General features: G+C 39.5%; 1 protein-coding gene across 3 annotated transcripts in view; it reads right to left on the minus strand.

Moving 5' to 3' along the window:
- mvb12bb (multivesicular body subunit 12Bb) overlaps positions 1 to 20,395 on the minus strand; it is a 34,310-nt gene extending 13,915 nt beyond the window's left edge. For 2 of the 3 annotated variants that reach the window (XM_077522735.1, XM_077522732.1), the window contains exons 1-7: positions 20,365 to 20,395; positions 19,228 to 19,329; positions 15,765 to 15,860; positions 13,867 to 13,957; positions 12,479 to 12,608; positions 11,570 to 11,680; positions 4,551 to 4,612 (exon numbers count right to left, since the gene is read on the minus strand). In XM_077522735.1, coding sequence (XP_077378861.1) covers positions 4,551 to 4,612; positions 11,570 to 11,680; positions 12,479 to 12,608; positions 13,867 to 13,957; positions 15,765 to 15,860; positions 19,228 to 19,320 — 583 coding nt within the window. In that variant the 5' untranslated portion in view covers positions 19,321 to 19,329; positions 20,365 to 20,395. The remainder of the gene's footprint in view (positions 1 to 4,550; positions 4,613 to 11,569; positions 11,681 to 12,478; positions 12,609 to 13,866; positions 13,958 to 15,764; positions 15,861 to 19,227; positions 19,330 to 20,364) is intronic. The other variant, XM_077522733.1, reaches the window with a different exon arrangement.
- Between the last annotated feature and the right edge of the window lie 239 nt (positions 20,396 to 20,634).

A 20,634-nucleotide genomic window follows, 5' to 3' on the forward strand; every position in this document is an offset into this window, starting at 1 on the left:
CAAACCCTGCTGTACACCAGGCAAATGAGGGAGCCGTGACAGGCTCATCCATTGAGGCTGTCCACGTCTGGACGCCGGAACTAATGGAGCTCTGCTTCTATCTCAGGGATGGAGAGAACGCAATGAGGGATGAGGCTCTGGAGTCCAGTAAGGGCTGCGGAACCTTACAAGCGTTTCAAAGTCTCTTAGTTGACCGTTAAAAGGGACCGAAATGCTTGAGCTGATGCTTTATTGCTCATGAATGAGCAAGTAACAAAAAAAAGAAAAGAAAAAAAGTTTCACACAAAATTGATGCACAAATTCTTACTGGCACTTCCAGACTAAAATTGATCAGATTTTTTGTTTTCAATTAAACATATTATTAAGTAAGTTAGAACTTTGCTAATAAATGTTCAATATTTAACTGCCAATCTATTAGGTTATAAAGTACACAACTATTTTAGAATATGGATGTTCGATACCACTTTTCTCACACTGATACTAATATGACAACTCTTTACCAATACCAAGTACTGATAAAATTTTAAAGAAAGACCTATATATCCCAATATAGCATTTCCCCTTAAAATTGCATGACATTAATGGCAATATATTCTACTAATTTCTAGTTTCTGATCATAAGAGAGCCACAAGAGGGAGGAGTACCAATACCTTGAAATAAGGGCAGGAATCAAACTGATAGCAATACTTGGTATCAGTACTCTCCGATCCCTATTTTAGAATAAATGCATTTGTCTAAACATAAAAGAAACAAAGGCAATGGAGAAAACTAGTGTATCAAGTTTATATATATATGTATATATATATATATATATGTATATATATATATATATATATAATAACAAAAAATCACGTTTTAATCCAGCCATTGCACACAATGCTGAGTGCCAATGCAACATGAGAGGCTTCACCAATATTAGAACTGACAAAACTGGACGACTTGGAGATGACATGGTGATGAATAAATAAAGTGGAGTCAAAGAGATGCCATTGTCCTTATAAAAAGGCTTCAAGCAATATTTTACCATTGTAAAATAATAATCCATGACTTTGTAAGTGTATCAGTGTTGTGTGTAAATATTTCGATTGTCCGCCCGAGCGACTTTCTGCTTTCACTTTTTGCTGACCATGGAAATTAGGAGGCAAAGCTTGGATTTTAAGAGCGTTCTTTTCATGTCTTGATGTAAGCTCTGGCATGACTTCAGACATCAAGATTGGTTTCATAGAAGTCCCATTCCATCGGAACCAAAAGCGCAGCAGTAAATCTGCTCGAACCACCCCCATAACGCTTCCATAAATGATTCCGTTCAGCCGAACTGATGCAAAACAGAAAGACGGCGAGCTGCGGCTGCCGGACTCGTGTTGCAAGTGGCGTACGATCCCGTGCAGTGGAAAGGACGACGCACAAGAGAAGGACATTCACTCATAAGAGGTTTTGTGGCACTAGACAGAGGTTGTATTTTATTTTTAATCCCTCAGACTAAATAGCTGTGTTATTCGAAAATATTGGCCCGGCAGTACAGGAACATTTGAGATCCATCACAGAGCGCGATAAGGACTCAAATGATCGCAGCCCCCGCACAGTCTGCCTTAGAACTGCACAGCAAAAAATAAGATGGAACTTTGGTTTGAAACCTGATGAGAAACCTTTTAGTGAAAGTGCTACGCCAAAATAATCTTTTTTTTTTTTTTCCTCCAAGTTAGTCAATCAAGCGATGGTGTAGTTTGGGGGGAAAGAAGAGAAAGGAAGTCATTTTGCTTAATCAGTGAGCACCATCTGGAACAATTAACCAAATTCCACAGAACTCAGAGGATCAGTCATATTGACTTATTAAAGATCCAGAATTATACAAGTTATAAATCCTTGGAAAAACGGAGCCTACGCCTGCCTGTCATGACTATTTTAACTTCAAATACAGTGGAATACTTGATAAGGCTGAAAAGAGGAGATTAATATATGCAAATGATGTTGAGCATTTAAAAGCCCCCCAACAACTGTCTTGCTTTTTTTCCTGTCTCTTATTACAGGGCTTTATGTTTTATTCATACGCCAACTTACCTGTCATTCCATAAGCTGCAATATTACGAGGGTATTATTAAACAGCATAAAGTGGAGCTTTAATTGGAAAGCGCCATTGCATTTTCCAATTATTTGCTGCAAATTAAATGAAGATGCGCGCAGTTTAATAAGAATTGCAATATTGTTTCCGGAGACTCAAAAATCACTGTCATCCTGTCAAGATATTTTGCAAACCCAAGTTCATTTTGTGCTTTCAATTTTTTCTCCTCCTCTTCCTCTGAAGGATGAATTGTCTTACGTCTGTTAATTGAACTTCCTCTAATGGATCGGGAAATAATTGCACTCCATATTACTCTAGATGAGGGCCAATGTCAGGATTTATTTTTGCTGAATGGGACAGATATGCAAATGTATGACTTTTTATTAGAATAGGTGGATGCTTGCTGAATTCCGTGACTTTCTCTGTTATACGTTTATTTTTGGTTGACTGTATTATTTTTTGACATATTTCAAGAATGCCGTTTCATTATATACAATTTTCCATCATAACAGACCTAATTGGGAAGGTAAGGATCAAAGTGACGCGAGCACAGAAAAGCATATACGGTTGCTATGAAAACTCCTCAAATGAACTTGAACTGTCAAGTGAAAAAAAAAAAATCACAACGGAATGTGAATAGGTTTTAATATTCTGGTAATAAATGTCAAAGCGCCTGCACATCACATCTGTACATAATGTGAGTGCTGATGACACATTTCCCAGACATGTTACCTCTCCTCCCCTCGGCCGGCTTTTCTTTCGCGTGTTGGGGTTTTTGTTTAGTTGGGAAGTGACGGAGGGTTTAATCAAGAAAGCAGGCAATTCATCAATCCTAAAGAAGGCGCCTGTACGAGGCTGACAGAGCGCACATGCTTTTCCAGCAACTCCAACCTGGCCAGCTGTCAGCCTGCGCACGCAGACTCCCACGCACACACAGCACAGCTACCGTCACACTAACAGTTAACAATTAAATAGGTTGTTGTCGAGGTCACGCAAGGTCCTCGGCCAATCACTTTGTTAATGAAGCTAAGTTCTTTTCACTCATATTTTGATGCTGCTAGGGAAAAAAAAATGCATATTTTCGTATTCACTTGCAAACATGAAGACTTATTTGATTAATTAGTCATATTTATGATCAGTGAAACCATATTTTGACAGGATGAGTGAAAATTGTGTTTATTATTTATGAAACGATTTGAATGGGGTTTGGCCAAACAGCCTGAAGCTCGGGGGTGCCTGTGCTTGAGCAGCAGCAGGAATCTTCACCACACGGTGTCTCTCTCCAGCTAGATAAAAAAAAGCCGCCTGCCTCGTTCACCTCATGTCGTCACACAATCTGCAGACTGGAGCTCAGGTTCCACTTGGAGGTTCTTGTGCAGCTTAAACTTTGCCTCGAAAATGGAAAAGCCTCAGGCTGTCCATGCCAAATAATGGGATGCAGGCTAAATAATATTTATGTGGTGTAAGTAGTAGACTTATAGAGAGCTGTTTTTTTTTTTTTTTTTCCGTTTGTTTTTGCCATTGATGCTCCTGACTTACAAATAACAAAAGGTTTCTGGTGTGGCGTGTCTTAACAAATCCCACAGAACACATCTAAAAACAAATTAAGAATATATATTTATTAGAGTGGTAACCTCTATTACCTCATGTTGTCAATTATCACTACAAGTTGTTTTAGGGGGCATTTTCATCTTCCTACTTAGAATGCCCATTTAGAAAGGAGCATATTGTTGTCAAGAAATTCTTTTGGTTGACTTCCCCTTAACCCCTTAAACGTATGCTTTTGCTCAGGTCACCTGCATTAACTCATTTGCTCCCAAAAACGTATAACCATGTTCTATTTGAAATATTACCATGGTCCCAAAGACATATTTATCCTTTTTTATTAATTATTTATGCTAGCGCAGGCTTTGATGCAGCCTCTGAACTGAAGAGAAACTTAAAGCAATGGTAGTTATTACAAAAACAGCCAGCAGGTGGCAGAAGAGTATAAGAGATCAACCAGAGCCATGTTGCAAAAAGGCTTTTTTTTTTTCTCAAGTGTTTTAAACAGATTTGTGAATAATGATGAAATTTAGCTATATTCAAATGCTAAAGGCTGCAAAAAAAAAAAAAAAAAAATCAGTCAAAATCCAGTAAAACAATCGGGAGCGAAGGTGGTTGCTTCAGTGAAAACGATTGGGAGTGAATGAGTTAAAAAACAACAACTGCACATTATTACTTTTGTGCAACATTTTCATCTGGTTACTTTTGATGGTACAGCCTACCTAGAATGTGAATTTATACAGGATAAGACTTTTTGTACAGTTAATCCCCTTTGACTCCTTTTCCTGCAATGCCACAAAACTACATTTCCAATGATTTTTTTTTTGGGGGAGGGGAAACGTCTTGTTTGCAGCTAAGTCTGAATTTCCATCAAAATGTCATTGTTGACTACAACAATAGTAAAAAAAATGTGTTTTGATTTCTGAAGAGTGAGAAAGGCTGTACCTGTCTTGGCGTAGCCGCCACTGCTCTGTTGCTCATAGTCCGGCCTGCTGACGGCCCTCCTGCTGTCAGAGAGGAAGAAATAATACAATGTCAGTCCATCAATACTATACTTCACTGAGTGCCATATTAAATGGAAGGTTGCCATGTGTGTGAAATTGATATTCCTATAGCCTTTCATGGCATGTGTTTATATGTAGCAGAGGCGCGGAGCGTCTCCGGGAATATTAAAGTGTCTCCGTCCAAGAGACAGACCGGAGCTGTGAAATCAAAGTTTGAGTCTAAACGGGGAAAATAAGGCAAAAGTTAAACCCGCATCGCTCGCCTGCGGGCTCGCGCAGACCTTGGACGGGGCTTGCAGCAGGATCTTGTTAAGTCTGGACGAGCCACGGGATTCCATTATTCAAGGGAAGTCTGCTTTTAGCGTTTCATGGCCTTGTATTACAGAAAACAGCACTGAATGCACTTTGCGGGCAGTTGAAGTTAACAAACCATATAAGATTGAAATCCTCATCAATCAAGCTATCACAAATTACACCCCCTGCCTCACCCCTACGGATCGATAAATCCACAGCTAGTGAGGAGGAGAAAAAAAACAAAAAAGTGCTTCAAGAGAGCTGCAAAACATGACGTGCCTCGGAGGTAGCTAAAGAATACAGCAGCTATAAAACAAACGATCTCATAATGATGACGCAAAGTAGTCAGTAATATCATTAAAGTGGGAATTGCTATGATTAGAACGCGCAGACGTTATACAAGAGTCACTGTTGTGCTATAAAGGCAGATTGTGGCGGCAAATGATGAGGAGCGGTTTGCTCGTTTATTAGCGCACTATATATGTTTTATGCGCACAATACATAAGTTCTATTCATGGATAGCTGTATTATGCTAGTTGGGAGGGATTTCAAATTGAAATTCTTCAGTTGAAAGGTGGAGGCTGTACACAAATTGCACCTTTGGAGGTCTTATCTTATCCAGTGAGAAAAATGAATGGAATAATTTCTATCAAGGCCAATAAAACAAGACTTCTGACTTGCTGTGGTATTGATGAGTTCAAACCCGCAACTCAAATTTCTTTGCAATGAAAGGGTCAAACCCCCCCTTTCATTTACATTAGCATTTGGCCATGTTGAATGCAGACCAATGGTGAATTTTTAAAAGGTTGGCATCAATCTTGTGGGGACGATTGCCATAATGGTTGCGGGCTTCTTTACCTTGCAAAGGTTGATTTCGCAACTGAAAGGAAAGCTGCACATCTGTCAAATCACACAGACTTAAAGCACACGGATGAAGTGTTGGTGAAATGTCTTTTTTTTAGGAGTCGCTGTTTGATTTTGTCAATCAATACCCAGAGGCAGCATCAGAAACTCAAAGAGAAGTTGGGGAAAGGAGAGAAGGCAGTTGTTGGCATTGAATAAAGTTTGTCCAATGATGTCAATTGTATAAATGATCGTGCGGCATGACCAAAAACAAATAATCAAATTGGGACTTTTATTTTGAAATGCCGTACTTTTAAAGTCAGGGTTAGGGTTAGGGTTAGGCATTTGTATCATCCAAAACCCCAAAGGTGCAGCTACTTTTAACTGGTATATAGTGGTCATATTTGGATATGTGGCATCATCTGAAAAAAACAATAATAATAATAATATTAATTTTGTCCAACAAATATATATTTTCATTCTAATTTGACTTGTGTGACTAGATAGCCTGTTTAGTTTAGATGGCTAATTGTTAGAATTAAAACTTTGATTTAAGTTGCATATATTATGTGGTGTGACTCATGTGACCATTGTAGAAAGCTTTCCATGATAGATGTAGCCTATGTCCTAAATAACAATAAAGAATAAATATTTTGTGTTTTTATATAAATTAACTGTGCTGGATCTGCTATAATCCTAATCTGTCAAAGAGCCTTTTACATTTGTAAATGAAGCCCTTCCACTCACCATGCAAGCATTCACGTGTTTACAATCATGAAGCTTTTCTCAAATAAATCTCGAGGGTTGCTTTTGCCATCTGCTCGCGTCGCAAGGCCGTCTCACTCCAAATTGGAATTTTCCAAATACAATTTTAGGTGCATTGGAGAGGCCGACATATGGCAAATCAATTAGACAACTAATGCCCAAAACAAAAACATGGCAAGTGCATTTGCTAATCAACAGCAGTGTCGAGACTCGTATTATGGCGGCCACTGGAGTTTTGACAACAATTAATCCTCATTTCAGTCAAGGAGAGCCATATTGACACATATTCCTGATTCCTTGGAATATTGAATTATAGTGTACTTCCTCATCAAATTATGGTAAAACTGGGAACACAGCCTGGAAGATTTACACAATTACAACACCGATCAGGAGACTTCTGCTCCCACCAAATATGTTCGTGTTAAAACCGTATTAGCGTTGAAAAGCACACCACAAGCTGTTGTAGCCGTTTCAGAGTTTTTACATTTGCCGTTCAAATCTTTTGTACAAGGTTCTTTATGTTGCTGTATTGTCAATGTCAATGCCATTGTCTAGTTGACTGGCGAGTACGTTCAAATGTATTTGCAAGTATGATATAGTACGTATATATATATATATATATATATATATATATATATATATATATATATATATATATATATATATATATATATATATATATATATATACGTATTTCGCAGATATGTTCAAACATACTCGCATGTACTTTCAAACTCGCGAGTAGGTTCAAACATACAAATACGTTCGAACACACTCGCAAATTTGCGTGCACACACGAGTTTGAACATACTTGTAGGCTAAATGTTACAAACATAGCATATTTTCCCATCATGGCACGGGATGTTACTTGAAAAAAATGGAGGAATGCTGAACTTTAACCATGTCCTACAATAAGTTACAAATAAACATTTTTCTAAGGGACATTCAGGGATTCCTAACGCTATCTAGTGGTCAAAGAATAGCATTAGAAGCAAATAATGGTGGCTCAGAGAGGCCAAATTTCGCAAGCCTACCACCAATTCTTATTTTGCGTGAACGAGCATCTCGGTGAACGACGGTGACTTCGCAGCCGTTGTGTAGACCGAGCGAGCCGGAATTAGCTGGAGCAGCTAATAAAAGTGGCTAGCGTTAGTAAGACGGAGCCATAGGCTGGAGTGGCTAGCAATAGCGGCTAGTGGTAGGAGCTAGTAAAAAAAAAAAAAAAGGGGCTAGTAAAAGCTTGCAAGAGCAAAGCAGAAAGTAACAAGCGACGGCCCAAATCATGGGAGTTAGTGATGACCACCTGCAGGCCCCAGTGGGGAAGGTAAGCTGCGGTCGACCCATTGGGTCCGACACTCGATGCAAGCAACATCCGGGCTACATGCGCGAAGTTATACTTGGCATCCGTAACAGGAAAATGGAAGTATTGGTGAGTAGACTTTCAAATGTGTATAAATACACTTGAACATACTCAGAAGTCACAAATGTTTCGGCAACTCCACATTGGCAGTTCCATGCTTCCGTAAATGTCAAATATATAATGCAGGAGAAAATAAAGTGAAAGACAGCGGCCAGCCAAGTGGTAGTTGGCAGAGAGGCAAGATGATGACAAAAGTGGTATCAGCGAAAATGGAAAACCTCAGAGTTCACAGAAAGTCGAAATCTCTTGTTTTGACACACTTCCAGCCTCTCCCATGTCAACACTTGCGCACCTTCCTCACCGTATGCCGACAGTGCTGCTTCATAGGTGGCGCCATCATTATCCTCCTTTAAGCTCAGTGTCGGAGGCTGAAAAGAGCCACTCCGATTTTGGTGGCAAATCGCTGAATAGTATGAGCTCATCAGATCTCCGCCAATCATTCAGTCATCCGTGGCATTGTTTCGAAACCACTGCACTGATCTGCGGCACTTCTCACAACTTTCAGAATGTCGCAAAGAAATGTGAAAAAAATGAAGTGGGAATAGATTTCAACACCTTTGATAGGCTGTCTGTCAGGAAACACACACAGAAACACAGTTTGGGTGTGTTTTTCTCTCGACAGGACGGCGTATTCGGAAGTCTTGACTAACCAGCATGCAACACAAGCTGATCTGAATCTCCTGCAGAGGTGCTTCAACGCGACTGTCACAGCCAGAAGGCAGCCGGATCCGGAATGTATTGAGATGCCAATTCTGACACCGACGACTCTTTACTTGTCATGTGCACAAAGTCGGCTTTGCAATGGAGAAGAAGAAAGGCATATTCAGCTTTGGCATTTTTATCACACTACAATTTGATTTAAAAGGTGCCCGTGTGTACATTGGGCTACAATTGTAATAGAAATGTCAAAAACTGTGATCCAAGAGAAGCAGAATCAATGGTAATATTAGGACAAGGCTAATTTATGCTAGCAGTCAGTCGAGGGGTCAGATAGCAGCCTTACCAATGACAGTTTTATCAGAAGAACAAGTGGAAGTGTGGTCATAATGATGAGTGGAGGAGGGGGGTGAAGGGGGGGTGAGCGTATTTACTGAATACAATTCAAGGTTGCTTGCATAGTGCAGCCAGTGGCTGGCGGTTCTGATTTTCAACACAGCTACAAAATTTGTGGGAGAAAAAATTGGAGTGGTGTATTTCAAGTGCTCGCCGCATACACATAACACGTAAGGTTATCTTGATTTGATTGAATATTGTTCGTCAATAGAACAATATCGACATTTTTGTACGTAGGCCACGTGTGGAAATATATGGAAGTGGAACATGTTCAAGATAAATAAATAAATAGATTTCTTTAAAATGAACTTGATGTTACTGGACATCATCTAGATTATAAGTATCACTGCTTTATTTTTGAAAAATAAAGAAAAATGTCAGTTTATTTAGCTCACTTGTGAATACTCGCAACAAACTAAATTGCTTCTGCATTTGTACAGCAGTAAACTCAACAGCTTTGCATCCTAAACATTTTAGTGGCTCAATATGTTGCAACAGCCTGAGCCAATAAGAACTAACTATTGCCTTTTATCCTTCATTTTCCTTCAGCCTCCTGTCCTAATTGGCGAGATATAAAATATCGCTTAAAAAATGGAACTCCCCGACACTCGGCAGCGATGCTTATGAAGGCCTGGCAAAGCTTAACCCTATAAAAACATAATTGATAGCTTTCGGTCCATATACAAACAGACCCCAGCCTGAGGCAGATTAACATTTAAGAGGAATGAACGCAGCTTTCAAAATTATCTTGGTAATTAAAAAAAAGAAAAGAATGATTGTTGAGTACATTTAAAACATTTTTGTGATGATTGATAAAAACAGTAATTGAAGAGCAAGCAGGAAGTTTTGTAGGCAGGTGTGAGTCAATAATAAGTCACTAGAAAACCTGTTGCTGAATATAAAGAAAAGTACAGTTTGGGATATTGTGTTAATGTGTCCTCATTGAATTATGTATGGTCCTCTCAAAAGAAGAGCCGACGTGCGGAATGAATTTGAATGTTAATCCAAAACCAGCAGCCTGTGATCTCAGCAGGCAAGTTGCTTGGAGGTGCAATTCGTCCCAACTTCTGATCCTCACCAACTTAAAAGCGGGCTTCAAAAAGAGCAGAAAATTCACAGGTAAGCGCTGTGAAGGCCTGTTCACTTGCTCTGAATTTGTGGCCTTTTATTCAATGTACTTATTTATTCTCATTTAAATATATGACCATGTGAAGATTTTCTGACACGCTGCAGCTTTTATGTGGCTTTTACTCAGCTCAGCAAACGATGGCAAAGCAGAAAGCCTGGCGCTCTGGCAAACGTGCCAAGATTCTCTGCCAAGCTCGCCGCGACATCGTCTCAGCTGTTTATTTACAATTTGCAGTGGAAATCCCCAGGTCTTCATTGCGATAAATAATTGAGCTTATCAGCCTTGGAGCTCAGCGCGAGGCCCGAGGCGGAGGATGCGGCGGCAGCCTGAGCAGAGAGCGGACACGCACACTCCAGCATGCCAAAAATCTTGGAGCGCTCCTCCCTTCCTCTGCAGCTGTTGCTTCTTTCTTCGGGCGACTTCTCCCGCTGTTTGTGTGCACAACACTGCTGTCGCCCAAGTCGGAACGTGGCCTGTCTCTGCCTTGTGTCGGTGCTGAGCCCTCATTGAACTTTGTGCAATTTAACCTTCATTGAGTTGACTCACTACAATTTGCATTGAATTGCTCAGGTGAGATTACGTAATGATAAATTGTGCTGCACACTATATGGAAAAGTGATGACAAAGAAAACAACAACAACAATCATTTGTAGGTATCAGCACATCTAATTTAATGCAACTTAAAACTAAATTAATGTAGACATCATACTCATACATGCACACACATACATACATATATGCATATGATGTGTATATATTAGTACTGTCAGTTGATTAAAAATATTTAATTGTAACAAATAGCATGAGTTCCATAGTTAACTCACGATTAATCGGAAATTAATCGCACATTTTATATCTGTTGCAAATTTACAATACATTTTTTTTTTCATTCAATTGTTCATTAACATAAAAGTCAACAAATATGGTTACCTAAACAGCATTTTATAAGTAACTCATTCAGTGATTTGAAGTTACAAATATATACTGAACAGGAGTGTGAAACTTAGAGTCATAGAAATATTAAGGTAATTTTCTTCTACTAGATGCCATTAGTTTTTCATGTTGGATGTTGGTGACAGGAATAGCATTTTTTTATTTATTTTTTTCAAATTCAGAGCAATTGATATTTGGAGCATGAAGCAACTCGTGGACTCCATGTTATTTTTTTTTCACCATTCCCCACAAATACGTAACTTTTTCCTCACATTTATTGTTGCTTAATTGTGTTATAGTGACTCTTTTGCACAATGTTGTATTTGAAATAAAGTTTTTGCACCAGCGGTATTGAAATTTGCTAATGTTCCTGGACGTTGTACTTCATATTTTTTTTAATGCCATTTAATGCTTTACTTTGAGCCAAATTTGTTGAAATACATTAAATGCTTTTTAATGACCCTCGAAAACCCAAAATCAACATGAAATAAGAATCACATGGAAAGCGATCGTCAAGTATTACCTGTCAGTGTCAGTGGGGGAATCATCGTTAACTCTGCCGGAATTCTGCTGATTTGACTGCAGATGAGGAACCGCTCCTATTCGATACCATATCGACATGTTATTGATCTCACTGAAAAACAAAAAGGAAATTATACGCAGTTATCAAGTCTGATTGAATGGATGTGAGCCACAACATCCGTCCAATCATGGCTGATGCTGTTGATGTCCAATCATTACATCATCAGTGTGCACCCACATCAGGTTGTTGTCATGGTGACAGTGGGGTAAAATTGAGAGTTTACCATAGAGGCATTGAATTGGGAGAAAAAAAAAGAAAGTCGTTACCCGGTTAACATGAGCACAGCACAGTTCTACTTGCCCTCCATCACTTAGTGTATGCGTTTGGCTCTGGAGATAGCGGCCGTGACTGCACGGATGTGGTTGCATTCAAATCAGATCATTGTTTATTCCTATTGCGATCATAGAGGCTGCTGAATATCAGAATATCTTTGGTTGCGATCACCATTTTTAAGCTACGCTGGCCGATATTCCGCATGATATAGAAATCTAACATGGACAAACTTACGAAAGAACTACCTGACCTCTTGATTTTCCAACTCCGTTTTTCTCTACTTCGCACAAGGCATGCTGAAATACTTGCAGCCAAAACAGTGGGCAATGTGCAGTTCAACTAATTTCAAGCTTTTTATATTAATTCCGCAGGTTATTTAAGCCACTGTTAACAACTGTATAACTAAAACTAAAATCAAGTAAACCTACTCCCTCATTGCAGACAACCAAGTCTTCCTTTTCACGGCAATCGTTAGCTATGATTTTATGAGCTGCATGTTTTTACATTTTGCGCAAATTGAGAAGTATGAAAACTTTATTTTTGACTTCCTATTATTTGCAGTGTTCGCCAACGTACCCCAAGCTGGTGTAGTGAACCAGCTGATGCTTGGATTTGCCAACGATCTGGAAGTCAAATACAGCAGTCTCCGCAGCTTCACGTGGGCTCATTTTCACACAAAGCCTCCTCTTCCTCATGGCAGGCTCCTCTGATCAGGGAGACATGAAGGTGTCAGACAGCGTTGTCACCATGTATTCACATTTTTTCAAGTCAAAAACATATCCGGGGGACATATTTTCATGCTTAGCGCGAGTCTAGCGTGTGGCACAGTTTAACTGTGCACCTGGGTGGATTTTTCTTTCTTTTTGTAGGGAACACAGCTGACTCCCGGCTAACCGAAGAGGCTCCTCTCATTAATACAGCATATTTTAATTCAGCAGAGAGAGGCATATGCAAAGCCTTTGCATGGTAAACTAGACTTTCCCCCGCATAAAAATTAAGATGAATTTGTTTTTATACCGAGCGCCTGTCTATGAAAATATGGCCCAAAGTGTTTCCCATCCCTTCAAACTTTTTTTATGCTAATATATGATTTTCTTTTGTCTACAGTATTAGTTGTTGAGAGACAATGGCTTGATGAATCAATTTAAGAGTATCACATAGTAACCCAATTCAAAGTGCATTATAAAATTTTTGTGTAAAAACCAACAAATCCAAAAAAAACAAAACAAAACAAAAAAAAAAACCTACAAGACGACATGTGCTATGATCATTTTGTATTATTTCATTGGCTAAAATGAAAGAAGCAACAAAGTCCTCCTTCAGCATTAACGCACGACAGAGATTTAAACCGGTTTTGGCTGAATACAAACACAATAAGTTTTGTCACACGTACAGGACATTAAACATACATAAAGTAATTAAATATGAAATTACACCGTAGACAAAAATAACGTAATGTCTTTTGTTGTTTCTCACAAGAAATGCCATCCTTCTGTATATTGCTTCTGTGCTTTTCTCATTTATTTCCCCAGCAACACTGTGAGTGCAGCATAAATGGAATGATAATAAAAATAATAAACAAGCTGTCCTTGCTCCACACACCCAAATATTATTACATTTCCAAGGCATGGATGGTGAAGGGGAAATACATAGCACTCAAAAAGCACTAAAGCATTGGGGAATGCATTTCATTAATATTAGATAACCCCCATCCACTCGTCCTCTTCCCAAATAAATACATAAATAAATAAGGCCCTCATAAAGAAAAGCACAGCTCCAGCTTAGATAAACAATGACTCATGATTCTCTCCTGTTATACCTCTGGGGTAAAATGTTTATTTTATTCCCACAGTCTACGATAAACTAAGCTAACCTGCGCCCATAAAACATTCACAATCTCAAGCAAAGCTGCCCCGTCCATTTGAGCCGGTCAGCGAGTAAAAACCGGGCTCGGCTTTTCTTACTTGTGTCCGTCGTTTCTTGGACTGCAACGAAGCCCTCTGGCAATGCATCCTTAATGTCAGTCAACTTTACACCCACAACAACATCAGGGCCCTAAAAAAGACAGAATCAGACGTCAACGTTCATAATGAGGGACGGTGAGCAATTGAAAAGGTTGATTTGTTCTGTCAGTGGTTGGCTAAAAACAAAACAACACATTGAAGTTGGGGTTGACAATATAGTTGAAATAATTACGGGGGTTTAATAATACATTTTTATCATTGATTAGTGTACTTGTCATGCTTGTGATACATTATCAGCTGTGTAACATATGGCTTGAGAAAAGGAAGCGTTATCTGTGAAAGGATGCTGGTTTAAGAGCATTCCGGGGATGTGTCATCTCGTCTGACATTTTCAAGCACGACTCTTCCATGACTCCTTAACATTTTCATTTTTGGTTGGGCATAATCAATTGCAATAATACACCACCGCAGAAGAAAGTGGGCTGAACCAGGCGTGACTCGATGGCTGGAGTTGCTTGACAGTCATTGCCATTACAGATATTTTTATTCATAGATTTCGTCTGACTTAAGGACGAATATGGATGAATGTTATTACTATGCATGGCGGCTTTTTTTTTTTTTGTATTTGCCTCTTTTGCTGGGGATTTTTTCCCCCCATCAGGACGTGACAAAGGGGGAGTTCATCTAGTTTCAAGCAGAGTATGATAAATCGCAAACTATTTACTTCCCACCCATATAATTCAAGGGATAATTTTACAGAATCTGTTTTTGTCGTAGACAATTATAGCGGGAGCTCCTTTGACTGGCAGATAAAATAGCTTTTGTTGAGAGCTCTGTCGTGTTTTATTTGTGTCAAAGTCTTTAAAACGACGCAGGCACACGTTTTAAGATAATAAACAGGAACAAGGGCAGAGCTATTTGTATGCTATACGCTAGCCAGCAGTCCAGATTGAACTTGGGCATGAGGCAGCTGCTGCCACGTTGTCTGGATGTTAGAGGACATTCTGTAAATAAACAAATAATCATGTCAAAACAGTCAATATGCAGATTTTGCAGAAAGTCGTTCATACTTTACAATTTTAATGCCACTTCATTAGGTGAACATAGACAAGAGAACTGAATCCCGATAACAACTCAAAGTTGAGTTTTGTTTTTATTTAGCAAAAATATCAAATGGATTTTTGAGCTCAGTAATAAAAGGACATATTGGAATGTTAATGGACCAAGTATAGAAAATCAAGTGCACTCTAAGATACAAACAGAATTGAATACAATTCAATGGATATAAACCAATCAAACATATTATTGCACATTTATTAGCATTTTATTAATTAATAAAGAAGCTGCTGTTGTAATTGTCAATTAATAGCACTTACACCAGCCCTACATAATGTGGTGTCAGTTTCTATTATAAAATGAAGCATTCATTTCCAGTAATCATAGATGCCATTTTCTCAACAGATACACTTTTGAATGACAAATAGTTAAAATATAGCTTATTGTTGTGTCATCAATAAGCAAGTAACCCCATGATGTCCAATTGCAAGGAAAATATTACAATGAGGTATAGCACAGTGCACACTTAGACAATGCAAGAAATTCCATCCATCCATCCATTTTCCTGACCGCTTACTCCTCATAAGGGTTGTGGGGGGTGCTGGAGCCTATCCCAACCGGCTTCAGGCAGTAGGCGGGGTGCACCCTGTGAACTGGTTGCCAGCCAGTCGCAGGCATGCTAACCCATTATGTAAAAAATTCAAAACTGCGCTGCCAGCGCTCAAAATATGTTAAAAGCATTCTGAGATTGTAGAACTTTCCGAAAGTAACAAAACAGAGACAGACAGACAGACATATGCAGAATGCACAAGGAAAGTGATACTTTCCATTCTACCACTTACAGGTTTTCTGGTGAAACAAAGGTAGCGAGTGACCTTGGATTTGAATAAGCCGTCCTTCCACAGGTCGGCATCAGAGCCATCTGTTGTTTGTGCTACCTACATCGAAAAAACAAAACAAAAAAACAAAAACAAGGAGGGTGAAAAAAAAATTCAGGCGGTGGGATAAAGTTAATGTATGTAAGCCATGAGCATGTTGCCATTGTCTCTTCCTTGCATTCTCTCCTTAATTAATGCTTGCCTACACTCTCGCTCCATCTCATTAGAGCTCTGCATGGGCAAAGGAGTCTTAGCCTCCAAAAAGCTGGCTAAAAATATCATCCCTTGGGAGAAGGCTGATTAAAGATGCCCTGACAACAATCCGCTCTAATAAGGAAACCATACTTCTCCGTGCTTCCTTGGCAAAATAAGGATTATATATCCATTTTTAAAAATGGAGTAACCCCTTAGCAGGTGCAGGTTAGATGAGAAAACGGCACCTTGAAGTTTGACTGCTCTGCAGCCTTTGTGGATTCATCCTAGTATTTAATGAGACAAATATTCCAACAGTAAACTGCTGAGGATAGAATGCAATTGAACGAGTGTGCAGAAATGAGACTACGCCCCAATAAAGGAGCATCTTGTCCTTGTATAATAGGCTCATTCATAGTTATAAAAGATTGACGCGTGCAGTAAGAATAATAGATTGCATCATATTGACAGCATGTGGCTGCCACAAGTCAAGCTCAAGGTCCTAAACAACGTCGCCGCGTGTTGAGCGGGATAAAATATAACCTGCAGACTCGTCTATCGTTGAAGCAAATATGCTTGGTTGAAGCGTCATGTTCCATTGGTCACAATGTGAGAATCACCTAAATAACTGCCAGGGTTATTTTCGAAAGGGATCCTTTACAAAGAAGAGTCAATCTAATGAGGTTCATTCAAATGAAGAAGTCATAGATCTCTGCACCCACCCACACGCATTACCCCCCTTGACAATAATGATGAATGACCCCGGTGAGTGGGTGGGGGGAAACATGGCACAGGGAGATTCATGCAAAACCACCACAGACAAGATAGGATGGGGGGTTGATGCAGGGAGCAGAGATAGTGAGGTGAGAAAGACAGAGCGAGCATTGGATGAGCAGCGAGCTCTTCCCTGGCTGGGCGTCACCAACAGCACTTCAACTAAAAGTCCCAGAAGGAGCCCATACATCACGGACCCTTCCTCTTCTTTACAAGACAGGCAGGCCGTCTTGGCCGCTTTTTCCAGGTCAGTAGTCACAGCATTCTGTCAGCATAAGCAAAGGTCTAGTTTTGTGAAAGCCAAAGTCAAGTTGAAGAGTAATGAGGGCACGGTCCTCTTCGGAGGCACCTCAGGCATCATCCTGCCATAGGCGGGGGCAGCTCCACAACGACGCAGCTTGAATGTGAAAGGCCAACTGCTTAGTCGTGGCAGAAACAATACGGAGCGCTTCGCCGATGCTTTCTTCCGCTTGCTCTTTGTTATTGCAAAGTGCTCAGTCAATGAAGTCGGTCTGCTACGTGTGAACGTCAACAGATGTCAACTCTCTGCCACTGAAGTCTCCTGATTTCAAAAGCGATGACAGTTTCAAGTGTGACATCCCAAAAAATGTCAACACGGATAAGACATGTAAACAGGTGCTGAATTTTCTAATAAAAGATCTCGGGAGACCGGCACCACAGCACAGACACGCAGCTGTACATAAAACAGGACTCGAGAGACAGAAGCCACCGAGGGAATTCATAGAGGAAACAGAATGACAAAACTGATGAAAGTCTTCATTTTTTTTTTTAAAGCAGAGAAGAAAAGTCAAAATAAAAAATTCTAGTTAGGATCATTGGCACCTTTAGATGCTGATTGTGCGATGCATTGTGAGCTGCAATGCATGAGAACCAACCATTTTGCTGCGCCACATTATTACACAATTTTAATGAATTGTTCTTCAGTAATGACAAACAATAAATCTTTGTTGGTCTATTTATTTTACACCAGCAAGATCTAATGACATGCAGAACATTTACTAGGTGGCAGAAGGTACCATGAACCTGTGGAGCTACCGGTTGCCATTCACACAACTAAAAAATTGTATTATGCCCAATTCACACTGACTGCGGAACGGACACAGTGCGTTTTCCGTACGGCATCCGTACGGACGCCGCAAGAATAGAAAGCATTCGAGTCTGCGTGTCAATTTACACCAGCTGCAGTGCGGTGCGGATCCGATTGGATGCAGCGCGATTTTCATGAAGCTGGTGAAATTACACAAGCCGGACAGGAAGTCGAGCGTTTCACAAAAACGTGCTCAGAATAAATGAAACATAACCAAATAACACTATTTAAACAAAAAACGTACTTACCAATGGTAGAAGTAAATAATAGCCAAAATATCCAAAAAGCATATATCGATGTGACAACAGATAAGCATGGCTATTGTTTACCAATCTATACACGGTTGTTATCGCGTGAACTCAACTCTCCAGACACGGACATGGATGTCGTACATAAAACGCTCCGCAGTCGCTGTGAATTGGGTGTTAGTTTTCAATTAAAATGGCCTTCACACTCACTAAAATGAGACCAGAACTATTTGAATAGACAGTACAGTATATACTTTTATTTGGTGTTGTGCTGTGAGACTTTTCCAATGTAACACTATCCAAGTTTATGCCAGAAATAGATGCAAATTTTCGTAATGAGTTTCAGTCAAATGTTAGTAAGTCAAATGTTTGCAAATGTGAAACGCAGCCCTATCCCCTTCGCAACCCCGGCACAGTCGACGTACGCCTGAGTGGCGTTTGATGTTGGGTGGCTGCTCATACTTGAGAAAAGCTGCAGATCCCAGTGGAACACCGTTTGATCCGGGCTTGTGCTCTCTTGTGTTACAACGATCTGCTGAAGTTCAGAGATGAAAACACACAGCGCAGTGCACCATCAGAGAGCAAAAGACTTAATCAGCCCTTTGATTTACTGCATAAAAAATAAGGTCATATTGGGAAGTAGTCGGGTTTTTATAAGGAGCCTTGCATGGAGGGCTGAAAATCAATACAGGGATGTAGTATTCCGAGACTGCCCTGACCATTGCTTTCTATGCATTTCAAATGTACAGATAAAAAAAAAAAAATGTTTGTATGATGTTCATTAAGATTGGAATATTATTTTGAGCACCATGAAGGTTATTGCTCATGCTAAATTAATTGCAAAGGAATTGGTTTTTAATAAACTATGGATACTACATGCAAATAATATTTTTATATAAAGTGCCACATCACATTCATGTTTTTGGGGCTTCAATGTGGTGACATATCCAAATACAGAGAAACCACCAAAGTCAATCACAATTCTCCATTTTAATGTGTCTGGCTGTCCTGAAAAGTATATGTAAGTGTCATTTATTATTACTTCAAATGAATTGTTTCTAAACATTTATGTAGTGAAGGTGTGATTTAAAGATGGGTTACTTACAACATAGTAGTCATCCGGAGCCTTTCTGTGTGAAGAAAGAACTCCGACTGCAGTGATAGGCTCCGTCGGCATCTGCTCGCTCGCCCCAGACATGATAATGTTCTGACAAAAACAGACGGAACTCAGACATTTACAATGTCTTCTCTCCATGTATGTACTTGCAATATGATACTTTAGAAAAAATGGTCCAACGTATACAATTTGTTACAAACAAAAGAAAACAGCATCAAACTGCAGACAGTTGAACAAATTGAGCTTTGCATCATTAAGCTTCATTACACAGTGAGTGGACAATGCTCTTCCTGGCTGAAAGGTCTCCAACGCCACAATATTGACTTCTCAATGAGGCTTATTGGGATGTAAAAGAAAAAGTGTCCTTCTAGCAGAGGATCAAATGACAACTCGGGCCAAAACAGCATTTAGAGACCACCCAATTACTTCAACAAGTCACTAATTAGACAGAGCAATCACATATTTTCAAGGAAGTCCCCATCAATTGCTATCTATCCGTGTCTAAGGGAATTTTGGCCTAATGGGTATGCAGGCCTTTTACAGGGTAAATGGCTTTGCAAAGGTTTCTGATGCAACTTTATTCAATTAGCTCGAAAGCATTGTTGTACTAACTGACAAAGTTAGTGCGTTCAATCTTGATGTTTACACAATCTATCCCAATTACCTTGATCAAATTAAAGAATTCACTCCAGAAACAGAAACAGCTGTCCCCTGACAAATGTTAGATTGCTGCCAGTATTCAAATGAAACAGAATGGCAAATTGACTAATTGAAGACAAATCTCTCTGGAACACGAATTTCAGTCTGAGACTCAGAACCTAAAAGCCTATCCCTTAAAAACAAGGATTTACTGTACAAAACCTCGACAAAAATAAAAAAATAAATAAAAAAAATAAATTAAATGTTTTACTTTGTTTCAGAGCATCCATTTTTGTTATGCGGAGAGCTACATTTATCTGTAATGTATCTCAGCTGACTTCAGGCAAAAGATGGACAACACCGCCAACACCCTGGACTTGTCCCGGTCAATCAAAGGGTGCATATACAGCCGCGATTACTGTATGAACATTTGGAGTTCAGCGAAATGTCTGTTAAAATATGCTCTGGAGTTGGATTTTTATTTACCTGATTGAAGCTTTCTATGTCCCCTTCGCGCTTTCACTTTGGACTTTGTGCCTCCAACCTGCAGGAAGTCACAGCCTATAGGGTCTGCTAAGAAATCATTAACTAATATCGCTCTGGATATGTTTTTATGTAGCCGCCCCAAGTTTCTTGAGAGCTTAAAAAAAATAATAATACAAAATCAGGTGCAGAAATAGGCGGAAAAAAAGTCAACTAAAAAATTACCAAAACACGGTATTTTTGGAACTGATGAAGAGTTTTCCAACATGAGAA

Source organism: Festucalex cinctus, chromosome 5, assembly GCF_051991245.1.
Source record: "Festucalex cinctus isolate MCC-2025b chromosome 5, RoL_Fcin_1.0, whole genome shotgun sequence".
NCBI classification, from domain to species: Eukaryota; Metazoa; Chordata; class Actinopteri; order Syngnathiformes; family Syngnathidae; genus Festucalex; species Festucalex cinctus.